The following is a 24804-nucleotide window of genomic DNA, read 5'->3' on the forward strand; positions in this document are numbered from 1 at the left end:
AAAGGACAAAAGAAGTAAGGATTCGACAATCTAGTAGGAAAAATGCAAAGGGGGGTGGAGGGTGGGGTAGTGTAAGGAACAGACTGCTAAGAGTGATTTGCAGAGGTTGGTTACAAGTGCTAAAGAATCAGAGGAGAAAAACGCCAAGTCTAAAGGAAGGAGCCTGGGATGATTTAATTAGGAGCGGTGACATCTGAGCTTGAAGAATGAGGAGTTTGAAAAAGGGGAAGGGGCCCCCATGCCCCTGCTAAGGAAGCATGTAAGTCGTGGAGGGGTGATCATTCACCACGGGGTGTTTGCACCATCTCACCTCGTTCCCCAACTCCAAATTTGTCCAGAAAGGGTCCAAAGAACTACTGATAATTCATGAGGATGACAGCCTTTTGCAGCCATCCACTCCACTTGGCTAGCCTAGAGCCTCGAGGATATTTTAAGGCAGCGATCCCCTGAGAGTGGCCTGCAGGCTTTCCTCTGCCTGAAATAATGACCTCAAATTACTTTGCACATGAAAAACTGTCAATTTTAGGAAGTGAACAGAGTGGGGATGTCAAACTTTGGAATGCAAATGGACTTAACTGCGGCCTCAGAGGATCACAGAAGCAAAACTGACCACTCCTCCCACCCTTAATCCTCCCCATTGCCCCTAAAGAACACAGTCCTGGTGCCCACTCAGTACAGAGCCTTGCTGTGCAAAGTCTGGCCTGACTTCCTAATTCAAATGATTTTACACTATTTTCCAGACCTCCTTGTATCCTCGTGTTTGTTGAGCCAGTAATCACAATTTCATGATTTTTACAAACTCTGTAATATATCTAAAAGGGGCATTTAGTAGAACATCCCCACCTGAAACTGTTCCTTGATTTCTCGGCCTGCTTAGCCCAGAAATTTCAGGCCTAATTTTAAGTGAAATTAGTTGAAAAAGAATAAGGCTACAGTGGCAAAAAGGGGAAAAAAATTTTTTTAAACATTCCAATTTTCATTAACATTGATCAATGCTTAAATTTCAATCTAAAACTGTATGGTAAACAAAGTTAGTAGAAATAAAAAGATGGACTAGACCAGGCATTGGTAACCTGGCTCATGAGCCAAATCTGCCCCAGCTGCCTGTTTTTACAAATAAAGATTTATTGGAACACGACCCTGCCCATTTGTTTACATACTGTCTATGGCTGCTTTGGTCCTGGAACTGCAGAGAGTAGTAGTTGCAACAGACTGCATGGACAGCAAAGCCTGAGATAATTACTACCTGGCCCCTTACAGAAAAGAGTTGTCAGTCCTTGGACTAGACCCTAAATTATCAAAAAATATGAAGGGTGGTTTTAAAAGTTTATTTTGAAGTGTTTCATTTTAAAGGAGTAAAGTAAGGACTATTTCTGAAATAATTTCTTCTGAAACACACAAGTCTTTCAGTAACATCAAACTTCTCTCTTATCAGCTTTCCTGACTTGAGGGGGAAAGATGAGAAATCTACTCATCTCGATCTCATTTTAATGCCTTACTCTATTATTCCAAAAGATTAGCATAATGTAGTGTGTGGTGAAAAGTGTGCCAAGCTGGCTGCCTCCAGAATCTGGCATCATTCACTGTATGATGTTATCTATTACTTCCAGGACTCAGATTCTTCATCTCTAATACCCTGCCCTGGGGCCTAATGGTGAACAGTCTCAAAAGGGTTGTAAAAAGACTGTGTTGGTGAAGTTTGGGAGATGTAGGAAGCATAAAAAACATCCCAGTCACTGGTTCCAGCTGCATCTTCAATGGAGTAATGGACATCACACTACAATTCTGTATGACTTTAGCATGAAATGAGTGGAGAAGGAGAGTATATGAGGGAGATTGCAGAGTAGAAGAAAACATTGGGAGAAGCTCGGGAATTAAAACCTCCCAAGGCACAGTGAGTCCATCCAACTTCCCTGAGCTATCTACTCCAGCAGGCGGGTGTGGTTTGCGGAAAATATGAAGAATTAAGCCAGTGGCTGCTATTAAAGGTCAGAACTTACTGTTCCTCAAATGTCCTGGTTTTTTAAAAGTGTGGTGGGAGACTGCATCACTAGATTCAAATACCTTTATTTAAATAAAAGGACACTTGTCAGGTTGACAGTATAAATAAAGAAACAGGCTTGACAGCCTTTATAAAATTAAACTGAGATGTTCAAATGTAGGTAGAGTGAACCTCTTACACGTTTTAATCTTATTCCTTGGACTTAAAACCTTCTAGGGGATCTCTCACTAATTAAGGCTGCTACTCCCACTCTGCCCTCGGGGGAATGTCGCCTCCCTACAACTCTGGCCCAATAGTAAACTCAACTATTTCCTTATAAATAGCTGAGAAATGGCTGAAACATTTACATTAGACTACCAAAAGCTGGAGGATAACAGAACAGAAATAAACAGGTAACATTCAACCAGATAATTTAACAAAACACAACTTGCCTCACTTCAGTTCGGGGCCCCTGTTTATCTAGAGACCCACCACTAGGTTACTTGGAAAGGCATTCCTTCACCCCCAGACTTCTCTCAATCATCCAGGTCCAAGAAGGAGGCTCTGAGAGTCCTGAGCCCACCCATACATGATGAGTGACATCAACTAAGTCCACCTCTTTCAAGAGAGAGCCCATCTACCTACCTGTGACTGCTACAGCATAATCCTGGAAGAACACAACCCAACCATCCTGGCACCTCTCGACTACATACACTCTTAAAGTAGCTGGCTTTAAGTACATCGTGTCACATGCATTTCTCTGTTACCCAGAAATAGGAAGGTCTTAAAGAGTGGACAGAACTCTCTACTCTCCATGAAGTCTTCCACTGGGAAAAGGACTAAATCCCCCCCCCCCCTTAATGATTTTGGAGTCAGATTCAAATATTCAAAGCACTCGGTAAAGACAGGCTTTGCTTGTTTTAAAGAAAGCAGTCACCATATGCCTCATCACAGAAGCAATTTTAGTTACAGTCATGGGAGAAGTCATTTTTGAAACAAGATTCAATATATCTTAGGAAGGTCAAAAATCCTAGAAACTCAATACAGTAATTGAGGAGAATTCTTAGCAAGAGACAACCTAGGTAAGGAAACCTCTACCTTAATCCAAAGGTTTTAGCCTGAGACCCCAAGAAATTACCTAGTCTCTACAAAATGAGACATTATCAAACACACACCAATCATAAATACAATTTAAAAATATATAGAAATGATACCTTGAAAGAAGGAAAAATAAAACCCAAATGAGGTTATAATTATCTTCTAATCATCTTACCACATACATGCCCAAAAATAACCCTAACATTAGTCTTATATCTTTTTTTTAATACTTATTTAGAGAGAGAGAGAGAGAGAGAGAGAGAGAGAGTGAGTGAGTGTGTGTGTGTGTGTGTGTGCATGCACACACAAGGTGGGGAGGAGGGGCAGAGAGAAGGAGAGACAGAATCCCAAGCAGGCTCCACACCATCAGCACAGAACCCGATGTGGGGCTCGAACCCACAAACTGCGATATCATGACCTGAGCTGAGATCAAGAGTTAGACGCCCTACCGACTGTGCCACCCAGGCGCCCCTAGTCCTGTATCTTAATAGGGGTTTGGGTTACACAGACGTATACATTGTCAAAATGTACCAGTACACTTAAAATCTGTGCATTTCATGGCATCTAAACTTTAAGGCAAAAGAGGAAAAAAACTGTAAATAAATACTTAACTTTAGTTAATGACACACAGGTTGCAATATCCTGAGATCTGCAAACCCACACAAAAAGCCTAAGAGATGAATGGATGTATATAACAATGAAGAGATGAGTACTTATGTGGAAACACAAGTATGATAAAGTGTTAAAAGAGTATAATCTGGGAATAAGGCTTTTTACTTATTACTGTGAAATTCTTCCAATTTTCTGAATGTTTGAAATTTGTATTTTATATAGAAAAATTTACATTTAAATTATAATTATATATACTACATGTAACTATGCATAAAGTAACTTATACTGTATAATATAACGTTAGGAACAATAGCCCCAAGAATAAACTAGTAAATACGACAGGATCTGAGAGGCTGCCAAACACCAAGAAATCCCACAGGGTTCCATCACACACATCTACAGAGAAACTTGAGGTTTAGCAGACGTCTCCATCAGAAAAGGGTAAGTGGGAATCACAAATTCACCTATTAACTAGTAGAGTGGATCTGTGAAAGGAAAGGAACTGAGGAGTGGTCCTGAACTCCGTGAGACACACAATAACAGCTGCTACTGGCAGAACTGAGACAGCTTGAGTGTATGTACGCCTGCACACTGCATGAGTTGATCTATGCGTGCGCGCTGAGCAAAACCTTACCTTGTTCCTCCAAAATCCTGCTTGGGCTTCTGCTTTTGTTCTACTGAGAAACTACAAGTGATCCAGTAGAGATCCATACACACATTTGGAGGAATACATTTCAGACTCCCCTCTGGAAAGCTTTCAGGCAGTCTCCTTCACGGCCACCGTGGAGACTTAATTCACCTTTCCGTCTTTCCTCCTCCAATCTTCATCTTTGTAAAAAAAATCACTGTTTTTCCCCATTTGAGAACTAGGTTGGTTGTGAGGTTTCAGAAAATCAATCTTCTCTAATTCTTGTCCTACTTCTTCATGTACAGATTTAGTGCCTATAAAGGAACCACTGGAATCACATTTCCTTCTTCATATTTCAAAGTGTTTTTCCTGCAAGTCCTTCCCTACAAAATTACCAAGCCAGAAAGCTTTGAGCTTTAAGGCGGGCCTGATTCTATGGTTTCCCTAGTTTAGGTTACAACTGATATCCAAGATACAAAAGGTCCAGATTTTAGACACGCATTTTACACAAGTAAATTTGTAATACAATCAGCGGTTACTTTATACCTACCAATCTCCCTTTCTGCCTATTTTTTCCCTTGAGCTAGTTCAAAACGCTTCTGCAGGCAACCTCTTCCCTGCCAGATATGTTGAGGCCCCAAGCCACTCGGAATTCTTTCCTTGCTGCTTTAAAAGCCTCCCCTTAGTTCTCTGCTAATGTGTTCCCTCACCTCTGACCCCTCTATATCACCTCCCAGTACAGAGCAACCGGATGGGCACTCAAGGTCCCCGAATGGAGACTGCCGTCAGTCTCCCACAGCAGCTGTGCTGAATTCAGGGAAGGCAGAGAGGAGGCTGAGCGACAGACAACAGGATGGAACACTCTGCTTACCAGCAGAGTAAGCTGGTCAAGAGCATGGTCTCTGGAGTTAGCAATGGGTTAAAACTCGGGCTCTGCAACTTTCTAACGGTGCCCTTCATGTCCTTCATCCTTTGTCCTTCGGGTCAAGTCATTTAACAGGAATGTCGGCCTTCTTAAAAAAGTAGAGATAATAATGGTGCCAATTCCCTAAAATTAAGGCGAGGTTTAAGTGAGCTAATGGCTTACAATACGGAGTAAAGGGAAAGCACTCAGGTGAGTAAGAAAGGGGAAATCTGAAAACGACCCCAGATGCACCTCCAGATGTGCTTTGTCCCACTCAGGCTTTACACTTTCCAATTTTGCAGCTTATACCTATCCAAGCCTCTCCCCATCCCATGTCCCCTCTGCTTCAACAAACCCTTTCCTCCCCACCACACTTCCATTTTTCCCTTTCCTATGGGCTGTGTTATCCACACGGTGCCCAGCAGCATCCTGCACATGTTGTGTCTAAACTAACAGTCCAAATAACTAACACTTAGAGTCAGCACTGGCTGAGAAGGAGTCTGGTTATGATGTACTGATGTTGTCTGGAGCACAAACACCCCTAAACCTATGAACCAGGGGGAACCAGCAGAGCAGGGCACTTCTCAACTATGGCACTATTGACATTTTGAACGAAATAATTATTTGTGTCAGGGCTGTCCTGTGCATTGTAAAATGCTTAGCAGGGTCCTTGGCCTCCATCTTAGGTGACAGTGCACACTCTCCTCCCAGCTGTGACAATCAAATATACTTCTAAGCTTTGCCAAATATCCCTATGCTTAGGGTGGGGGCAAAATAACCTTCTCCTCTTTTCCCTGCCTCCCCCACATTGAGAGCCAATGCTGTAGATAACGAGAGATATTCTCCACGTCACAGTGTTAGTTTTCTACTGAGACAACAGCTACCACATTGCAGCACACTGAAAACAGACATGGGAAACATTTCCTAATAGCTATATTTGTGAAAGGCACCTTCGAGATTCTATCACTACTAGCTATGGCTAACAGGGTAAGTCACAAACGCTAAGCTCTAATTGTACCAAAAGGTTTAGGACGGTTGTAAGATTTAAATTAACTAATACATACACAGGGCTTAGTCCAGTGCCTGGCTAAAGTATTTGATACCTGTGAGCTATTACTAATAAGTATATACAGCTGCAGTTCAAGTGCTTGGCAAAGCAGCACGGGCCTTGGCTCTCCTCTCACCTATTCTTTCTATGCTCCGCCCACCCATCTCCCCAAGGAGAAAGTAAGATAATTCAATACTGAAAACAATACGATGGTCCCTAGAGCTGACAGCTATGAAGCAGGGTAAGAGAACAGAAGAAAAAAAGGAGAATCCAAAGATAGCATGTAAAGTGCGGTGTCCTGCCACAGAGGCAAAGGGGTTTACACATTTCACACTAAACAGGAAGAGGCAGAGGATGACTTTCATTCCAAAATGAGTTTCTTGTAAGGAAGGAGCATCCTGAAAGAGGATGAGGGGTACAAGGGATTTGACATCTTTTACCCAGAGAAGTTCCACCCCACATAAATCTCCCTTTCCAAATATCACAGGAGTTCCCTGAGTTAAAAATAACCACAACTTCAAACAGTTGTATCGTCTCTCCTTAATTCCCCATGTGGTAACCAAGTTGTGGGGGGAAGGCACTTCCCAGTGCTGGGCATTAGGAAACACTGACCTCACATTTCTTCTGTACATGTCTTCACTCTGTGAGGAATTTTACACATACCATGCTTCCCTACTCTCATCTCGTTCCCTTTTCCTGTTTCATACACTTCAGGTAACAGGCACACACACACAATCACGTTCCATTTTCTCCATCCTTCCTTTGCTCCATTAGTATACCAAGGAGCACTGACCACATAGATACGTGTGTGAAGGACAAAAACAACATTTACATAAAAGTCTAGAGTAGATTAGCAGAGGCTGTGTAACCCTTATTGGTCAATCACTGAGAGTCAAATCCAATCTCCAGGAGTCTCAGTTCTTCACCTGTACACTCGGAGTGATAATTCCTGCCTTATAGATTCAGTGATACCAGATATGCAAATTTCTGACTCGGAATATAACAATGCACAAATGATTGCTATTATCATATACTAAAATGATACATAATGTCTGTACTTCAAAGTACTCAAGTTTGCCAACAAATACTCCGAAAAGAATTCATTTTGCTCATATTTTGTTCCTATTAAACCTAAGGATCCCTTAGAGCACTCCTCTCTCCCACCAAAAGAACCAACTTAGGCAGAAGGTAAGCTGTCTTATTCAAGCATGGTTTGTATGCTTTGTTTAATCAAAACCGCTGTTTTCCATTATTGTACCACATGTTTTGACATTTTGGCACCATAAGTGAAGAAACACTCTGGGTTCAGCCTTGGGCCTAACCTTCATCACGTGATTTTCATAGCTGCTTCTGCAAAATATCTTCTGTGCTCCAAACCCATTTCTAGAAGAAAAAGCAGTTTGTAAATAGGAAACCGTGCAGGCTTTCTTCTTAAATTTCCAACATCTACTGAAATAATATCCACTCTTACTAGCAAGTCAACTATGAAAACAGTGAAAGAAATGATTTTTGAACTAAATCAGAAACGTTTCTCTCAAAAACAAAATGAATAATTTTGGTGGCTCTTGCTGTCCTACAGTTTGGGCACAATTTTTAAAGGAATTCATAATACATATAATATATGTATTATATATATATAATACATATATTATATATATATATATAATTCAAAAATATAAGATCTAAAATTTCTATTCCTGATAATTTAAACAATTAGATTAAAATTTACAAAGTTAAAGACAATTGCCAAAAATCTATTTCCTTATCAATTTTAAAAACAAAACAAATGAAATTTTTCATCAGCTAATTTTAAGCTAATATTTAAAAGCACAAGCAAAAAAAAAATCATTTGTCTGCATTCTGATTCCAGCTTCTACCACTGAAGCAACGTTTGTGTTTCTGTGTGAGCATGATGTACATATACCTGCATGTATGAATACAAAGGAAAAAATACCAGAAGAGGTCTTCAATTTATAGCAGTTTCTGAGTTACACGTTGTTCTTCAACTATGACAGTCTTTTTTTTTTTTTTTTTTTTTTTTTTTTTTTTTAATTTTTTTTTTTCAACGTTTATTTATTTTTGGGACAGAGAGAGACAGAGCATGAGCAGGGGAGGGGCAGAGAGAGAGGGAGACACAGAATCGGAAACAGGCTCCAGGCTCTGAGCCATCAGCCCAGAGCCTGACGCGGGGCTCGAACTCACGGACCGTGAGATCGTGACCTGGCTGAAGTCGGACGCTTAACCGACTGCGCCACCCAGGCGCCCCGACAGTCTTATACATAAATATGAATGAGAGGTGTCGGGGTGGCTCAGTTGGTTGAAACTCTTGGTTTCAGCTCAGGTCATGAGCCTGGTGTCAGGCTCCACATTGAGCATGGAGTCTGTTTAAGGTTCTCTCTCTCTCTCTCTCTCTCTCTCTCTCTCTCCCTCCCTCCCTCCCTCCGCCCCTCCCCTTGCACACTCATGCGCTGAAATATAGACGGATAAAATAAGAATGAGTGAAGTTCATAAATATGGTACTCAGTGTAGTGTCCACACCCAGCATCATGAATCACATAACATCTATCTGTGGAAGTGTGTTATTATCTGTTACCCACCTTGGTTTCTACCGCAATGTATAAAAAAACAACACCTTGCTTTGGGCAATATTAACTTTTTGACTTTTAAAAATGTATTCTTAGCATTGCATTTCCAGGCATAAAAAAAATCTCAAAGTCTTATGTTCCTCTTCAAATTTAAGACAAAATGAAAATCTAAAAAAAAAAAAAAAAAATCACAACTGCCTCAAGTAACCCCCACCTCACCTTTCCCCCTATACATTGAGCACATCACCTACCAAATATATACCAAGAATGATTCAAAATGCGGTAACATTTAACATATAAAGAAAAAGTAGAAAAGGAACAGAAAGAAAATGTTTGGTCAAGCTGTTAAAAATTACGAAAATGTTTCTCTTTCATTTTAATTACAATTAAATTTAATATATTCTTTTGTTTTACTGAACTACAGAGTACTTCAAAAAGTAGAAATTGTATCTATTACAGTCAAGGAAACATGAATGAAAAAAGTCTGCTAGAAAGTGAAAACCTCTCAGGGCACCTAGAGGGCTCAGTTGGAAGGCCATGCAACTCTTGATCTCGTGTTTGTGAATTCAAACCCCACACTGGGTGCAGTGATTACTTAAAATAAAATGTTTACAAGTGGGGATGGGCAGGGGGAGGGGGGGGCTGCCTGGGTAGCTCAGTAAATTGAGCATCTGATTCTTAATTTAGGCTCAGGTCAGGATCCCAGGGCTGTGGGACTGAACCCTGATGGTGGAGCTTGCCTGGGATTCTCTTTCCCTCCTGTTCCTGTCCCCCAACTCGCACACACTCTATCTAAAGAAATAACAATAATAATAAAATTATCTTAAAAATTAAAAAAAAATTAAAGAGTAAGTTTAAAAACAAAACAGGAAAGTAAGATCCCCTCTACAGCAATACAAAGACCACAAAATCCTCCTCCTGCCTAAAGTCCGATGTAGTCACTCACAGAAATAGGATTCCCCTTAGAGAGTTAGATTAACAACACGCTCATTCGGGACAAGAGCAAACGTACATTTTTACTTCCTCCTGAAGAAACTGAGGCAAACAAGATTTCCCGAATGTGTCCAAGATAAACAAGCAGTGTCTGTCCAGTGATTCAGGAGTCCCTGGCACTCAAACCTACTCTTTTCCATTCCATGAAAATCTGCAAATTTAGACAGTAATCCTGTCTAAAACTTTAATGCTTCTGAAAAACAGGATGAGGTTTTTATAGGAAATTATCCTATTAAAAGGCCACACTTTTTTTTTTTTTTAACAAAATACTCAAGCTGATCTTGAAAAATATCTGTGAAAATACCAAAAGCAGGACAAGTTAGGTATAGTGATGGAGTCTGACAATGGCTCTTGAATAGAGAGAACAGAATAGCTCCTTTTGAGGGGAGAGAACAGGGGGCTCCAGAACCCACACTCCTTAAGCCAAAATAAAATCCACATGGATAAAAGATGTAAAGACACAGCTTTTTAAAAAATTTATCACCAATACTCAAAGAAACCTTCTACAAGAATACTTTAATACCTTCAAGAGGACAACTTAAAATGAAGACATAACAATTATGAGTATCTATGCATCAAAAACACTGCATCAACATTCACAAAGCAGGGGTCCTGATGCTCAGTCAGTTAAGCGTCTGACTTCGGCTCAGGTCATGATCCCACAGTTCGTGAGTTCAAGCCCCTCGAGCCCCGTGTCGTGCTCTGTGCTGACAGCTTGGAGCCTGAAGCCTGCTTTGGAGTCTGGGTCTCCCTTTCTCTCTGGCCCTCCCCGCCTCTCAAAAATAAATAAATGTTAAATAAATATTTTTTTTAAATTTAAAAAAATTCACAAAGCAAAAACTTCAGAAGATTATTAGGAGAAATAGAAGCTCATTAATTGTATGTGACTTATTCATCTCTTAGTCCACAGAACGGATAAAATAAGAATACAAAAATAAGGGGCGCCTGGGTGGCCCAGTCGGTTAAGCGTCCGTCCGACTCTTGATTTTGGCTCAGGTCATGATCTCCTGGTTTCAGGAGTTTGAGCCCCGAGCCTGCCTGGGATTCTTTCTCTTTCTTTCTCTCTCTCTCTCTCTTTCTCTCTCTCTCTCTCTCTCTCTCTCTCTCTGCTGCTGCTGCTGCTCCCCTGCTCCTGTTCTGTCTCTCCCAAAAAATAAACTTTAAAAAAATGAATATAGAAATAAGGCAAGACAGGTCTAATGTACAAACCCACATTTGACTCTGGACCCTGAAAATAGAGAATATACATTCTTTGTTCACATTCATGGAATCATCATCTATTAGGCCACAAAAGGTCCAAGACTAACTATATTTATTTGAAAATAACTGTAAATAGAGGTACAAAAGAGATGAGGTGACACTGAATGCAGGATCCTTATAGTAACTTTATATAATTAAACATAGCTGTGATGCATGCAGAGCATAAGAACTTTCAGTTCCTCTAGCAGTTTGTTGTGATAACATTTTTTCAAGAAGCCACAAAATCCCTTGAGAAAAAGGTACTCAAACCATCTGCTACTTCCTAAAATATCCAAGGTAGAGATTATCTATTTCCTATTTCTCAATAGACTAAAAGAACTCCACCTCCCACTATGTTTTCATGTTTAATTATCTTCAATGAGAAGTTCGTTGCTGGGCTTTCCTTAAACCCCTTAACATATATAATTTATTAATTCAAGGTCTGTTTTTGGCAGAAGTGCAAGCCATCTTTCACCACACTTCCTATGGCAGTCTTTCACAAGCATAAAAGGTCGCTTTGTAAATTAACCTTTGTATTTAATAGCCAGGCTAAATATCCTCTTTACTGTCTAAATCTTCACCTCCTTATGACTGTACTCCCTGAGCTGGGACTTCTCTAATTCTATCACATCTCTTATTTGATGGCTTTCCAAACTAAGAAAGATGTCCTCTCAAATTTATTTTCTGCATGTTTAACTTGTTTATATTTATGCACCAATTAAGGCAAACTCTTAGAAAACAGTCTCTATTTTAAAAGCTCATGTTATGTTATGAAGCTCATTTTACCTGTATTAAAAAACAAAAACAAAAACAAAAAACACAGGACTGAGTTTTGGTCGAATTAATCCACAAAAACAATTTTTATTTTAAGAAACTGCCACATGACAGTTTCCTAAAATCCTATCTGCCCTGTTTAAAAAATGCCATTCTTTCCACTATCACTTATTTCCATGTACATTCTGAAATAGCAGTTCTAACATATCATGACTTGATTTTTCTCTACTTCAGTCAACTCTATCAGAGGTCCTTGTGGCTGACAAAGTCCCCCACATTCCATTATTCTCTGTCACGACACCCCCATTTGTTTTTTGTCATGGTGCCGTAACAGTTTGCGACTGTTTCATTGGTCAGTTTTGTTTGCTGATTTTCTGTCCCCCACCCCCACAACCAACTATGAGCTCCTCTCCATGTGGGGAGACAGCTCCCCACATGAACCAGCTTAGAGACCTGCACACACAGTGGCTGGCTCTCAGTGAGCAACAAGGCATTCGTCAATACATGATATGGATAATATTAAAAGCACTGTTCATGTATGTGAATTGGCCACAGTCATAAAGCTATTAATGCTGATATAATCTTTAAGTAGGTAAATTAATACCCAGAAACAGTGAATTCCAGTCACATGCCACAATGTTCTGAGGCCCCAAAGCTGAAAGCACATGGGCAGACTTGTTAAAGGCAGCCATGCAGGGGACAACTAAGTGTGGCCTCACGGCTCCTTTACAGAATAGCAACGGGAGTGCTGAAAAGGGGATTCACTCTCACTACCATCACACATACACCCACAGATAATTTCAGAGCACTTCACGAAGTATTCTTGTTCATAAAGTAGATCCACCTTTTCCTGAAGTTTGGAACACACTACCAATTGGGGGAATATGGTCACCACCTTCCTCTAGCAAAACCCCAGTTTTAAAGATAATTTCCAGAAGCTCCACTCAGATAACATATCTTTGCGCAAATTCAAGACTGTAGCTAATGAGAACAGCTAAAATTTGCCTGAAAGTTTTTTTTTACTAAAAACACATCTAAATGACAATTTCTAGGGCTGTTTAGCAGTTCTGAAAAATAGAATATATATACACATATATATGTATACATATATATCGATTTGATGGGTTCATAAGTTGTGTGTTGGAAGTTTCACTTGCAATTTTGACAAAAGCATGCATTGATATTTTAAATGTTAATTTGACTTTCTTTAAATACTTCTTGATGTAAGCTTCTTCATCACAAAGTCTGACCAATTTTAGAAATCTTCATAGTATCTTCTATGAAAAAAACAGTTGTGTTTTAGCCATATGTATTTAAAACACATTATTTTTTAACATTCAAATGCAAAATTGATCAGATCTCAGAACCACCAGTTCCACAGCCCAGTTGACTACAAAGACAGTAAAATAACTTACAAGAAACTGAACTAGATCAGTTTAAACATGGGTTAGGATGGACATACAGTTTGGAAAACAGTTCAGTGGTTTCTCAAAAAGTAAGGTATAGGGGTGCCTGGGTGGCTCAGTCAGTCAAGCATTCAACTTTGGCTCAGGTCATGATCTCACAGTTCATGGGTTCGAGCCCCGCATCAGGCTCTGTGCTGACAACTCAGAGCCTGAAGCCTGCTTCAGATTCTGTGTCTCCCTCTCTCTCTGCCCCTCCCCGGCTCGCACTCTCTTTCTCTCTCTCAAAAATAAACAAACATTAAAAAAAAAAAAAAAAAAAAAAAAAAAAAGGAAGTAAGGCATAAAACTATCCTAAGGACCCAGCAAATCTACTCTTTGGTATCTAACCAAACAAAAGGAGAATGTATGTCTACACAAAGACTTGCACGCAAATGTTCACAGGAGCATTATTTGTAATAGCCACTCCCCTGTGAACACATATGAAACAACCAGTCTATCATACTCAGACAGCAGAATACTATTTGGTAATTACAAGGACAAAGCTGACATATGCTATGCCACAGATGAATCTCAAAAAAATTACACGAGTGCAAAGAGCCAGATGTAAAAAACCTCAAGGTTCCATGTATGTGAAGTAATGACAAAAAGGCAAATTTACACACAGAAAGATTTAGCAAGGAGCTAGGAACATGGATTACCTGTAAATGGACACGAGGGATCTTATTGGGGAGATAAAATGTCCTAAAAAAGATTTATGGTGATGGCTGTACCACTTAAGAAGGTAAACATAATAAAGTGAAATCACTGAGTTGCACACTTGAAATGGACAACTCTTAGGATATGTAAAATATACTACAAAGTTGTAAAGAAAAAAGAAACTTGGGTTGAGGGAAAAAATGATAAAATGAGAAGTCACAAAAGAGATGAAAGATCTGGGTGATAGTGACTGTATCTTGATTAAAGCAATCTGCTCCCCTCCCGCCCTGCCAAAAAAAAAAAAAAAGTCATTTGCCAAGATACCAAAAAACGAAGTAGGAGTAAAGTTTCCACTTCACTCTTTAATATAATGGATAATACCAACACCTTAGAGGGATATCACCACAGAATATGGGTGACGTCAGGAAGAAACCAAGTTTTATTCTAGGCTTATGAGAATTGTCATGATTTTTTTCAAAGCCTACAAACTAAAGTCCACAGTAAGTAAATCTAATTATTTTCACTTTATCCTTAGAAAAACATGACTGTTAAAATAAGAAAACCATGAAGCTATTTGTAAGAATAAGGCACCTGTTGGGGTGTCTGGGTGGCTCCATCGGTTGGACTTCAGCTCAGGTCATGATCTCATGGCTTGTGAGTTCGAGCCCTGCTTCGGGCTCTGTGCTGACAGCTCAGAGCCTAGAACCTGCTTTGGATTCTGTGTCTCCCTCTCTCTCTGCCCCTCCCCTGCTCGTACCTTGTCTCTCACGCACTCCCTCTCTCAAATATAAATAAACATTAAAAAAATAATAAAATAAAGCACCTATCATGAGTTTTAACATAAAAATCCCACACTATCAACAAAAAGATAGAAACTACCAAATTCAATCTTTTATAACTTCCAATCTAGGGCTTTTTGTCTTCTGGGCACAGTTCCCACTTTAAAAAATTGTGTTTAATTGGTTTACTCTCAATTTTACTAAAATCAAGTGACAAGCAGACAATACTCATCTCTGTATTCTTTACAACACTTTCAGCTAGAACTTGGTTTTGGAAACAAATGTAACACACTGGGTTCCATTCTATCTTTTTACTATGCTAATGTCAGTAAATGTAGCTGCCTAATTTCTTCCATGTGGTACAAAGTTTATATTTACACAGCTTTTTAAAATGGAGAGTTAGCACAAGTATGGTTTAACTCTAAAAGGGAAGGGGTAGGGGGGAGAGAGATACACAGACCATAAAATAACAGAAAAACATAATTTCTAGAAGTGCAATTGCAGTCAACATTACTTAAAGAGAAAGAGAGAGAGAGTGTTAACTATGTGTTACCGTCCAGAATTTTGTACCACTAAATATCCCCTTTTAACAAACTTTTAGAAGTATTTAATATTCAGCATATTAATTCAAGAGGTTCTGTTTGCCTTTAAACACACACACACAGCATAATTTCATGAACTCATGACAGCTAAAGCTACCAACTGACTAGGTAAGCCATCTTACTTAAAAATGTCTACAGTAAAATATCAGTTTATCGACCAGGAGACAAAAATATGTAATTTCTACATAAAACTAAGTAGGAAACATGTTTCATTCTTTTATATAAAGCAATGGGGACTGGTTAATTTTACCACTTACCAAAAATTCACATCCAGAGTAAATCAGATACACCTGCATTTTTAAGGCAATGAGAATGAGGGGATCGATTTAGCAAGTTATCCAGATGCACATTATCCAGGATGAAAGTCACGTGAGTCTCAGCTCTATCATGACCACAAAAACATATGCACCAAATCAAAATTTAATTACACTGCACGACACCGTTTGTGAATTGTGCTACATATTTTATCAACTGCTCTGCTTTTGACAGGACAGTTTCCTGAAGGAAAGTTCCAAGAACTGAAGAGTTACAACACCCACATACCAGAAAGTGTTTCCTGAATTTTGTTACAGGAACTGACATCTGCTATAATTTGAACATTTACTTCCCAGTAGGAGTCTCACTTAAAATTTTTACTGAACATTATTTGTTCAACAACAGTGGACACAGTATTTTGTTTAAAAAACAAAAAGAAAACACCACCACCTTTTAGTTTCATGGAGTTTGGATATAATTGACCAATTCACAGTTGTAACGTTTCTCTGGGAACAAAAACAACTGCCACCTGATAAACTGGGGTGTGTGTGGCGGAATGTGAGTTAGTAGTTTTGGGAAGGAGCCCAGAATGGATAGGAAAGGGTAAATTAAATATCTACGTCCTTGAAAAGAAACAATTCTTGGGAAAGTGCTGCATGATCAAATTGGGCATTACTTCTTGATGCCTTCCTTTTCCTTTTGTTTTTTTAAATTTAGGTGCATCTGGATACTTTAACAAATACAGTTTGTAATATATATATATATATATATATATAAATAGAGATGGAGACCTACTTTTTCTACCAACCTCTTGTCTATTTCGGGGGGGGGGGGGAGGAGGATATGTGAGTATATATTAAGTCAAAATGTAATTGCATTGTATTATTTATATATATATATATATATATATAATTTTGGCATGATATACTTTATATATCTCTCTCACACAGACTCCATTTCACTAAGGGTAGTAGGGTGGGCCTCTGGCCTCAGAGCCGGCAGGGCTCCACCCAAGCTCCACCCTACACCTGTCTAATGAGACTCTCTGAGGGTGGGGAAAAAAGGAGTAGAATCAGCATGTTAGCAACCACCACCCCCCCCAACCCGGTGATTCTAGTGTCAAGTTTGAAAGAGAACCTTGAACTTAATATGACCACGTTGGACCTAAAATATTCTTTTACTTTTAATTAATTGCCAACCCAGCAGTAAGCAGTATGAAAAAGAAAGCAAGACCTTGTAGGGTAAAATAAAGGCAAGCCAGTGACTCAAGAGTTGCATCCTTAACTCTCTACAGCCCACCCAAAGGACCATGTGGCCTGCAGGTCTCCAAGTATTCATCATATGAGCCAATAAAGAGAAACAACAATTCTTGGTACCTTTAGAACGTGGTCGGGGCACCTGGGTGGCTCAGTCAGTTATGCGTCCAACTTCGGCTCAGGTCATGATCTCATGGCTAGTGAGTTCGAGACCCACGTCAGGCTCTGTGCTGACAGCTCAGATTCTGTGTCTCCATCTCTCTCTGCCCCTCCCCACTCACACTGTCTTTCTCTCTCTCTCAAAAATAAACACTAAAAAAAAGTTTTTTTAACAATGTGGTCAAACTGTGGGTGTCCTTTGGAAATACCTAACACCAAAGCAAAGGCAATTTAGGCATCAATCGAAATACACTATAGATTTCCCCCTTCAGTTAGTTTTCGTTCTTTTTGACAAGATGTCGCTACTGGGATTCCTTTTACCATACTAAATCTGACATAAAATTACTGCTTGACTAACAGCCTTATGAATCTGATAGTTCAATCTGGTTAAATTAAAAACAAAGCCAATAAACCATAACAAGAAAACAGACATTCATCAGAGAACAAGACTTCCAGGATATTAAGTCTGCTGGCTTTGTGGCCATTGGGTTAAGCTTTAACTCACTAGGCATAGCTAGGAAAAGGGAAAAGTTTGCACAGGGGAAAGATTCTCAACACCGATCACTGCCAAGTCACAGAAAGTCAGCACTGGGATGGTTGTGAAGTTAATTTTTACTTTAGGGTCTCTAGAGCATTAACACGACAAGTTATAAATCTTATTTTTCCCTTTAAGGCCTAATACTAAACTCCACCTGATACATCTATATTTCAGCAAGACATTATTGTGCCTTCTACTTACTGCATTATTTTGAGCAAATGAATACATGTATACTCATAATAAAAGGAATGAAGAAAAATACAGCCTTAGTTCTCTCCCCATTTTTTTTCACTTATGTAAAAAAGGTAATCATTTAAGCTGTAAAAGTTATGCACACACCCTATACCAATAAAACGTAACTGAACTGCAACAGAGACTACGATATCCAAGTTTGTTACATTTTTACTTCTGAGTCAAGAAACTTTGTCCTAAAGATGTAGACTGTATTTCCAACTAGTTCGGAAGGATCATCAGAAATGCTACTGCTTGTAGTTCCCACCACAACTCACATACAGAACTTTCCCTTTTAAAAGACAGGAGCTTTTGGAATTAAGTTTATATGCCAATCTTGGAAAACAAATGAAATAGAGAAATTCCCTAATAGAAAATTAAGTTTATATATTTAGAAGCAATCAAGTTGTATGCTGTACCTCAAAGCAGTAACGAAGATACTCAGCTTTATTTCCTGCATTTTACAGCTACTGGGTAATATATAGATTTGAAGGCTCAAAACGAACGACAGCACCAAAATGAGATTTCCCTCTTATCCGTGACTAAGAGAACATTTCTCATGCCTGAGAATATGTGACATTTAAATTGCTTCAATGCAGCATTCACTAAATCCCATTTTCAAAAGAGTATAGAAACAACTATCAAACACCTTTTCATGCTATCCCGTAAGAATCCCCTAAATCTCTTGAGAGATCACGTGTGTTAATATCGCCAAAGAACATCCCCATAAACCAGCTGACTGGAAAAAAAAAAAATGACTCAATTCTCCTTCTTTATGTTGGAAGAAACTGTAGTCTGGTGAGTCAGGAAGCTCGGCTGGCTTTCAGGATGAACTAGTAGGAAATCACTTAAGAGACCTGTCTGTGTTTCTCTCTTGTCAAGGACACTGTTTACCATGGCGTCACAAAGGAAAAAATGAAGACATTCGCTGGGTCAAAATACTGCATAAATTATTTCCTTCTTGAAATCACGTCCTTGAACCGCACTTCCCAAAATACCACAGCATTTTTCTTTGATATCTGCTCATATTTAATCAGAGCTTCTTTGCTTTTGTGAATTTTCTTCCAAGGTAATTGGTAGCTCAAAAATGAGGAGCGCAGAAGACAGAACAAAACTGGTTCTGTACCAGTTTAAGAGCAATGCTTTTTGCAATGGAAAATTTCCCTCACCAAAGAGATCCACCAAAAACCGGCTTCATAATAATCTTAGGAACAATCTGACTTTGCTTTATTATTATTATTATTATTATTATTATTATTATTATTTAAACTTCATTAACATTAACCTCAGTCAAATTCAAAACAAAAACACCGTGGGAGAACTGACTAACCCTAATTTCCTTTTGCAAATTGTCTGAAAGTGCTTTCTTCTGAGATGTGCTCAACCACCAGATGCTGTTCTCCTACAGAATTTCAACTCCCCCACTCCCCTCCCTCCCAGGGTGGGGGGGTGGACCAGGGCTTCTCCCTTAGCACAAGGTGCGTTTTAAAACTGGTTAATCCCTGGCAGTAGTTGAAGGTACGTATATATTCCTTTCTAGAATTCAAGGATTGCTCCAATGAGGGGGTTAGCAGAGATGGGGAACCAGACAAAGCCCTCCTGTTTTATCCATCAACACACTTCTAAATATAAAGTAAGTTAATCCTCACCGAAAAGTATAGATCTACAAACTATTGAGATGCCATACCCACCTTTACCCCATCACAGGCTTGCTATTATCCAAAGAGGGCACGCCAGGTTATATACACTTCTATAAAGCATTCGGTGCTTTAGATCAGAATTTGGAAACTAAAGCCACGGATCTGTAACTATTTCAAGTTAAAGAAGGCAAGTTTATTACAACTCCCATAAGAAAGTAGCCAGTGTATCTGTTGTGCTTAAAGGTTCCAAAGAAAGCACACACGAATCTGAGAGAGAGAGAGCGGAGGCACAGTATGTCTTGCTTGAACTGGTACTGCATTTCTTTTTATTTTTTTATAAATTTTTTTTAATGTTTATTTATTTTTGAGATAGAGAGAGACAGAGCATGAACGGGGGAGGGCCAGAGAGAGAGGGAGACACAGAATCCGAAGCAGGCTCCAGGCTCTGAGCTGTCGGCACAGAGCCCGACGCGGGGCTCGAACTCACAGACAGCGAGATCATGACCTGAGCAGAAGTCGGACGCTTAACCGACTGAGCCACCCAGGCGCCCCAACTGGTACTGCATTTCTAAATGACTGCGTTTCTCCACGACTTGAATACTCAAATCAAATATTACATGTTTTCAAAATACTGACCCAAAATCTAATTTTTAAAGTTTAGGCAACTGACCTTTCATTCAACAGATGTCTTCCACTTCTGGGGGAAGAAATCAACAACAAAGCAAAACAAAATAATCAATTTCCTAGTTTTAGGTTGTTGTTGTTTTTCGCTCCTTTTAGGTTTTATTTAAATTTTTTTTTTCAACGTTTATTTATTTTTGGGACAGAGAGAGACAGAGCATGAACGGGGGAGGGGCAGAGAGAGAGGGAGACACAGAATCAGAAACAGGCTCCAGGCTCTGAGCCATCAGCGCAGAGCCCGACGCGGGGCTCGAACTCACGGACCGCGAGATCATGACCTGGCTGAAGTCGGACGCTTAACCGACTGCGCCACCCAGGCGCCCCTCCTTTTAGGTTTTAAAATGAGAGAGAGGACTGTACAAACTCAATTTATAAAGGTTCACAAGCTAAGAAATAATTACATAGTCTCTTCCTCATTCAAAATACTTCTAGCTTATGCAGGAGACAATAAAAATGTGAGACAATGTCTTGCCTTAAGGAGCTGACTATAGAAAAGGAAGACACTGCCTAGCCTATTCAGTCACACAAAAAATTAGTCATATACCAACCGTAAGTATCAAATGAAAAATATTACCTGAAAGCAATGCCAAATAACGAGAGGAAAGTGACATGGTCCTCTCGTGTAGTCCCTGTCAGTGCCACAAAATTCAGTTTGATCTAAGTTCTCATCTACCTCTTCGAAGAAAAAAAAAGTCAAATTACTTTAAATAGTGCACAATGAAATGACTGTGGTTAGAACAAACTGAGCTATGAATCCTGAGGACCAATGAGTCCAACAATCTAAACTAATTGTTTCAAGAGCAAACAGATACTGCGTGTGGCACATGGACAAGATTTTACTGCCCCAGATCGTAAATCAGAGGTGATGGTTCTGTTTCTCTTAGCACTACTCAGAACAATGTGGCCCAGCTTGAGGTTTCCTTGAAATCCAAAAATATCTGCAATCTTCTCTTTGGATCTCAGAAATTACCTACTATCCCACAAAACACAACGTCTAAATGAGTGTAGACCACATTCCAAATGTAACTGAAGAAAATGAATATTTATAACTTAAGAGATCTACTCCCATCATGCAGGCTAAGAAAACAACAGACATCATGGCCTTGTGGCTTTGTTCCTAGTTCAAGGGCACGTCTGAAGGCCAGGAAGAAGAGCAGAATACAGGCAGTCCTCCTATTTCAATTACCCACAAATTGAACTACCAGACCAATAATTCCGATTTTTCCATTTTGTAGCAGAGCACTTTGAGCAGAAATTGCTTTTTGTATACTTATATTGAGGCTTTGCAGATCCCTTTTCACACCTCACCTCACCATTAAAGAAGCATCCCGGAAGTAAGCAAATCTGCAGCGCAGCTCAGGAGTCAGGCACTGCTCCACCTGTGTGATCTCGGGCAAGAAACAGGCAGGCCGGGACTCAAGTTTCTTTAACTCCAAATGTGAAAAATAAAACTCCTTACCTATTTAAGTGACTGAGAAGAATCAAAGAGATAATTCAATTACAGCAGCTGTGCCTGGCACACTGCAGTGTCCAGTTAGTTACTACCTTATTTTATTCTTAGCTTAAGAGCTGAGGCATTGAAATCACTTGCACCTGAGTTCAAATCGTACCTCTATATGAAGGAGTTTTGTTGAATAGTATTTAATTATTTTGATCAAGGTATCTTATCAAAGGTTTTATGCCACAGGCCCCCTTGGCAGTTAATTTTCATTACAGGTTAGCACACAAAGATGCAACTTTTGTTTCTAATCAAAGTTTTCCTACTACTTGGATCCAAGAGCCCCTTTCTCAGAACAGCCAACAACATGGAGCAGGGAATAAACCACTGAGTTGAGATGTTAAAATACATACAGCAAATATCGCACAAGAGGTGGTCTACATTAGAGAAGTTGTTTCTCTTCCTAGAAAGTTCTCTTAGGAAACAATTTTGAATTTCATCTCACCCAATCGTCAGCATTCGAGCATCTATTTCTTTTAGTGGTACACCTGGGTTTTGGGACCCAAAACGTATTTAGCCTAAGACATCCCCAAATCACTATACTACCATAAGTGTCAACTTGAAGGGCCCTATTATTATTTTAAATATGTGACACCAAACTGCTTTCTAGTAAAACAGTTGAAAAAGAACTTAAATATAACTTTAAGCTTCTCTTAGCACCAACTGCTGTCACAACTAAAATGAATTCACACACAACAGTCTGAATCGTATACTAACCACTAACGCCTTGTTATCACTCTTTAACACTCATTGCAAAAAAAAAAAAAAAAAAAAAAGGAACCAACCAGACAAAGTCAGAGCTTGAGGTTCTTACAATAGCGCTCCTCTGACAGCAACTGCAGTTCATTATCCTCTCCCCTTCGCCAACCCCGGTACGTTCCCGGTCTTTGCCTACTCAGCAGATTCTCGCAAGCCGTGCCGTTTTATGTGGAATCCTACATTTTAGCAGCAACATTTTCGATCACTCACCAGCCAAATTCTCAACCACCTTCTCTAAGGCGAACTGTTTTTACATTTACTGACTTCTAAAATTCCGATCAAAATACTAGCGCTCCCCCTCCCCCCCCCCCCAAATCAGGCGAACCAAAGAGAGGTGCACAAAGAAACTAAACGAAAATTTGGGCAAAGGTAAGCAAGTTCAAACAACTTATTTTCTCCGAAAATAATTATTTTGGAAGACGGAAGAAATTCAACTTTTAACTTTAACTCAACCCCTCTCCTCCGCGCTGCAGAAATTGTCCAGTACGCTCTCCCAACTGTTTTTTTGTTTTTTGTTTTTTGTTTTTTTATCTGACGTTAAGTAATGAACCACAGCATCGGGAATGATGAGAGAGCAATGACAAAGCTGCTTCCTGCCGGTCGTCTTCGCAGCACCCCAACCGTCCCTCCCCCACCCCCCGCCCTCAACCTTCAATTCCCCTAGCCACTAACACATTTAAAAAGTTTCTCTCGGAGCCTGGCTTACCTTGACTGGGCTGCCATAATTCACTTTGCAGAGCTCAAGGTCTTCTGTCCATCGGAGCCTTCCACCCGCGGCCCTTCTGCCAGCGCCGCGCTCACCATTTGCCGGGGCCGGGCGGGGACGAGCTCCCCAGCGCAACTCCCCGGTGTTACGGGACTACCTGCTCCCGAGCCCGGGCGTACTCAGCGCAGCCTCGGGCTCCGAGCGTATTGGCTCGCACTAATCCTGATGGACATCCGGGCACTGGGGCCTCTGCAGGCGAACTACACTTTGGACCAGCTCGGGGAATGTTGCGTCCGAAATGAGAGCAAGTGAAGACCCTCGGGGCGATTTCGGAGAAGGGAAACCCGAGGAGCCCCACGACCAAAGCCCACCAGCGCACAGCTCCCCCTGAGCGCCACTAGAACCCGGGCCAGGGTTAGAAGAGAAACGAAATCGTCTTTAGGCTCCCTGAAAGTTGTCCGAGTTCGCCTGACTACCCCCTGTCAAGAAAGTTCTGGTGGTACGGTCCGCCTCCTTAAATGGGCACGGCGCTCCGCCGGCCCAAGCCGGAGGCTGCGCCGGGCGGGGGCACCGAGCCCGAGCGCCGACGCAGCCCCGCTCGCTCGTTCGTGGCCGAGCCCCGCCTGCCGGCTCCTGGCTGGTGCTCTCTTGCCAGGTTTTAACAATGTACAAACACACCGCCGGAACACACAGTACCCGGCCGCTCAGAACTCCAGCTCCAATTTGAATATTTGTTGAATATTGGGCCCCTAGAGGCTGCAGTGAGCAAGGAATAAAAACCACAGCAGTAAACCACGTTCGCTACTTTTGATCATTCCAATGCTCGCAGTCAGGAAATGTGCAACCAATGCACTCTTGTTTTACTTTGTTCGCTTTCAGTTTTGATTTCATTACACTGAGAAAACATTTACAAAACGCCCTGCCTTTTCTGGACAACATACAGATTACAAAGTAAACAGCAACTCATTTTGGTCCTTTAGTAAATTAAGGGATTGGCATTAAAAAAAAAATTGAGGATGCAAACTACCAATATAGTAAACGCTATGTAGTTAGTACAAACAAAAACGGGTCGTACTAAGAGGACTAGGGAAGGCATTTGTGTCTCAACAGTGCCTAAAGGTAAGCAGGAAAACCCTTAGGTGGGCAGAGATGGAGAGACGGTGTGCTACAATATCTCCTGGGGACCTGCAGCACACTGTAAGAGCTGGAAATGAAGGCTGACCGAATGCCTGCCCTGTAGGCTCCTCAGTTCTACCTAGAATCATTACAGGGTTGTCTACCTCACAGAGATAATCCAGACTGTGCTACTAAGAAGCCATGGAATAGTGACATGTTGATCTCTGGTATGAAAATGACAATGCTGGGAGGAAGGCTCAATGCATCTCTATGTGTGGTTCTCAAAGTGTGATTAGTGGACTCCTGGGAGTCCCCAAGAACTTCGCAGAGGTCAAAACTATTTTTAGAGTAACACAAAGCCCTTATTTGTCTTTTTCACTGTGCTGCCATTTGCACTAATGATGCAAAAGCAATTGTGGGGTAACTGCAGGCCTCTGAGCCCTAATCGCCACAGTGGCAGCAAATGGAACTAGTAGTCCCTGCATTCTTCACCACCACACATCAGCAGTTACAGCAAGTGTCCTTCACGAATGTCCTTAATGAAGCAAGCAGTAAGAATTACTACTTTTGTTAAATCGACCTGAGTAGGTCTTTTTGATGTTCTTTGGGACTGAATGGGA

At 40.4% G+C, this 24804-nt stretch overlaps 1 protein-coding gene across 4 annotated transcripts in view; it reads right to left on the reverse strand.

Annotated features, from left to right (window-relative positions):
* The window catches only part of AFF1 (AF4/FMR2 family member 1), a 146553-nt gene extending 122978 nt beyond the window's left edge, over positions 1-23575 (reverse strand). For 2 of the 4 annotated variants that reach the window (XR_006296149.1, XM_043572230.1), the window contains exon 1: positions 23069-23575. Coding sequence is in view for 3 of the 4 variants with exons in the window: in XM_043572230.1 (XP_043428165.1) it covers positions 23069-23085 (17 nt within the window). In the remaining variant the exon portion in view is untranslated. The remainder of the gene's footprint in view (positions 1-23068) is intronic. The other 2 variants (XM_043572228.1, XM_043572229.1) reach the window with 2 other exon arrangements.
* Between the last annotated feature and the right edge of the window lie 1229 nt (positions 23576-24804).

This window comes from Prionailurus bengalensis, chromosome B1, assembly GCF_016509475.1.
Source record: "Prionailurus bengalensis isolate Pbe53 chromosome B1, Fcat_Pben_1.1_paternal_pri, whole genome shotgun sequence".
Lineage (NCBI taxonomy): Eukaryota > Metazoa > Chordata > Mammalia > Carnivora > Felidae > Prionailurus > Prionailurus bengalensis.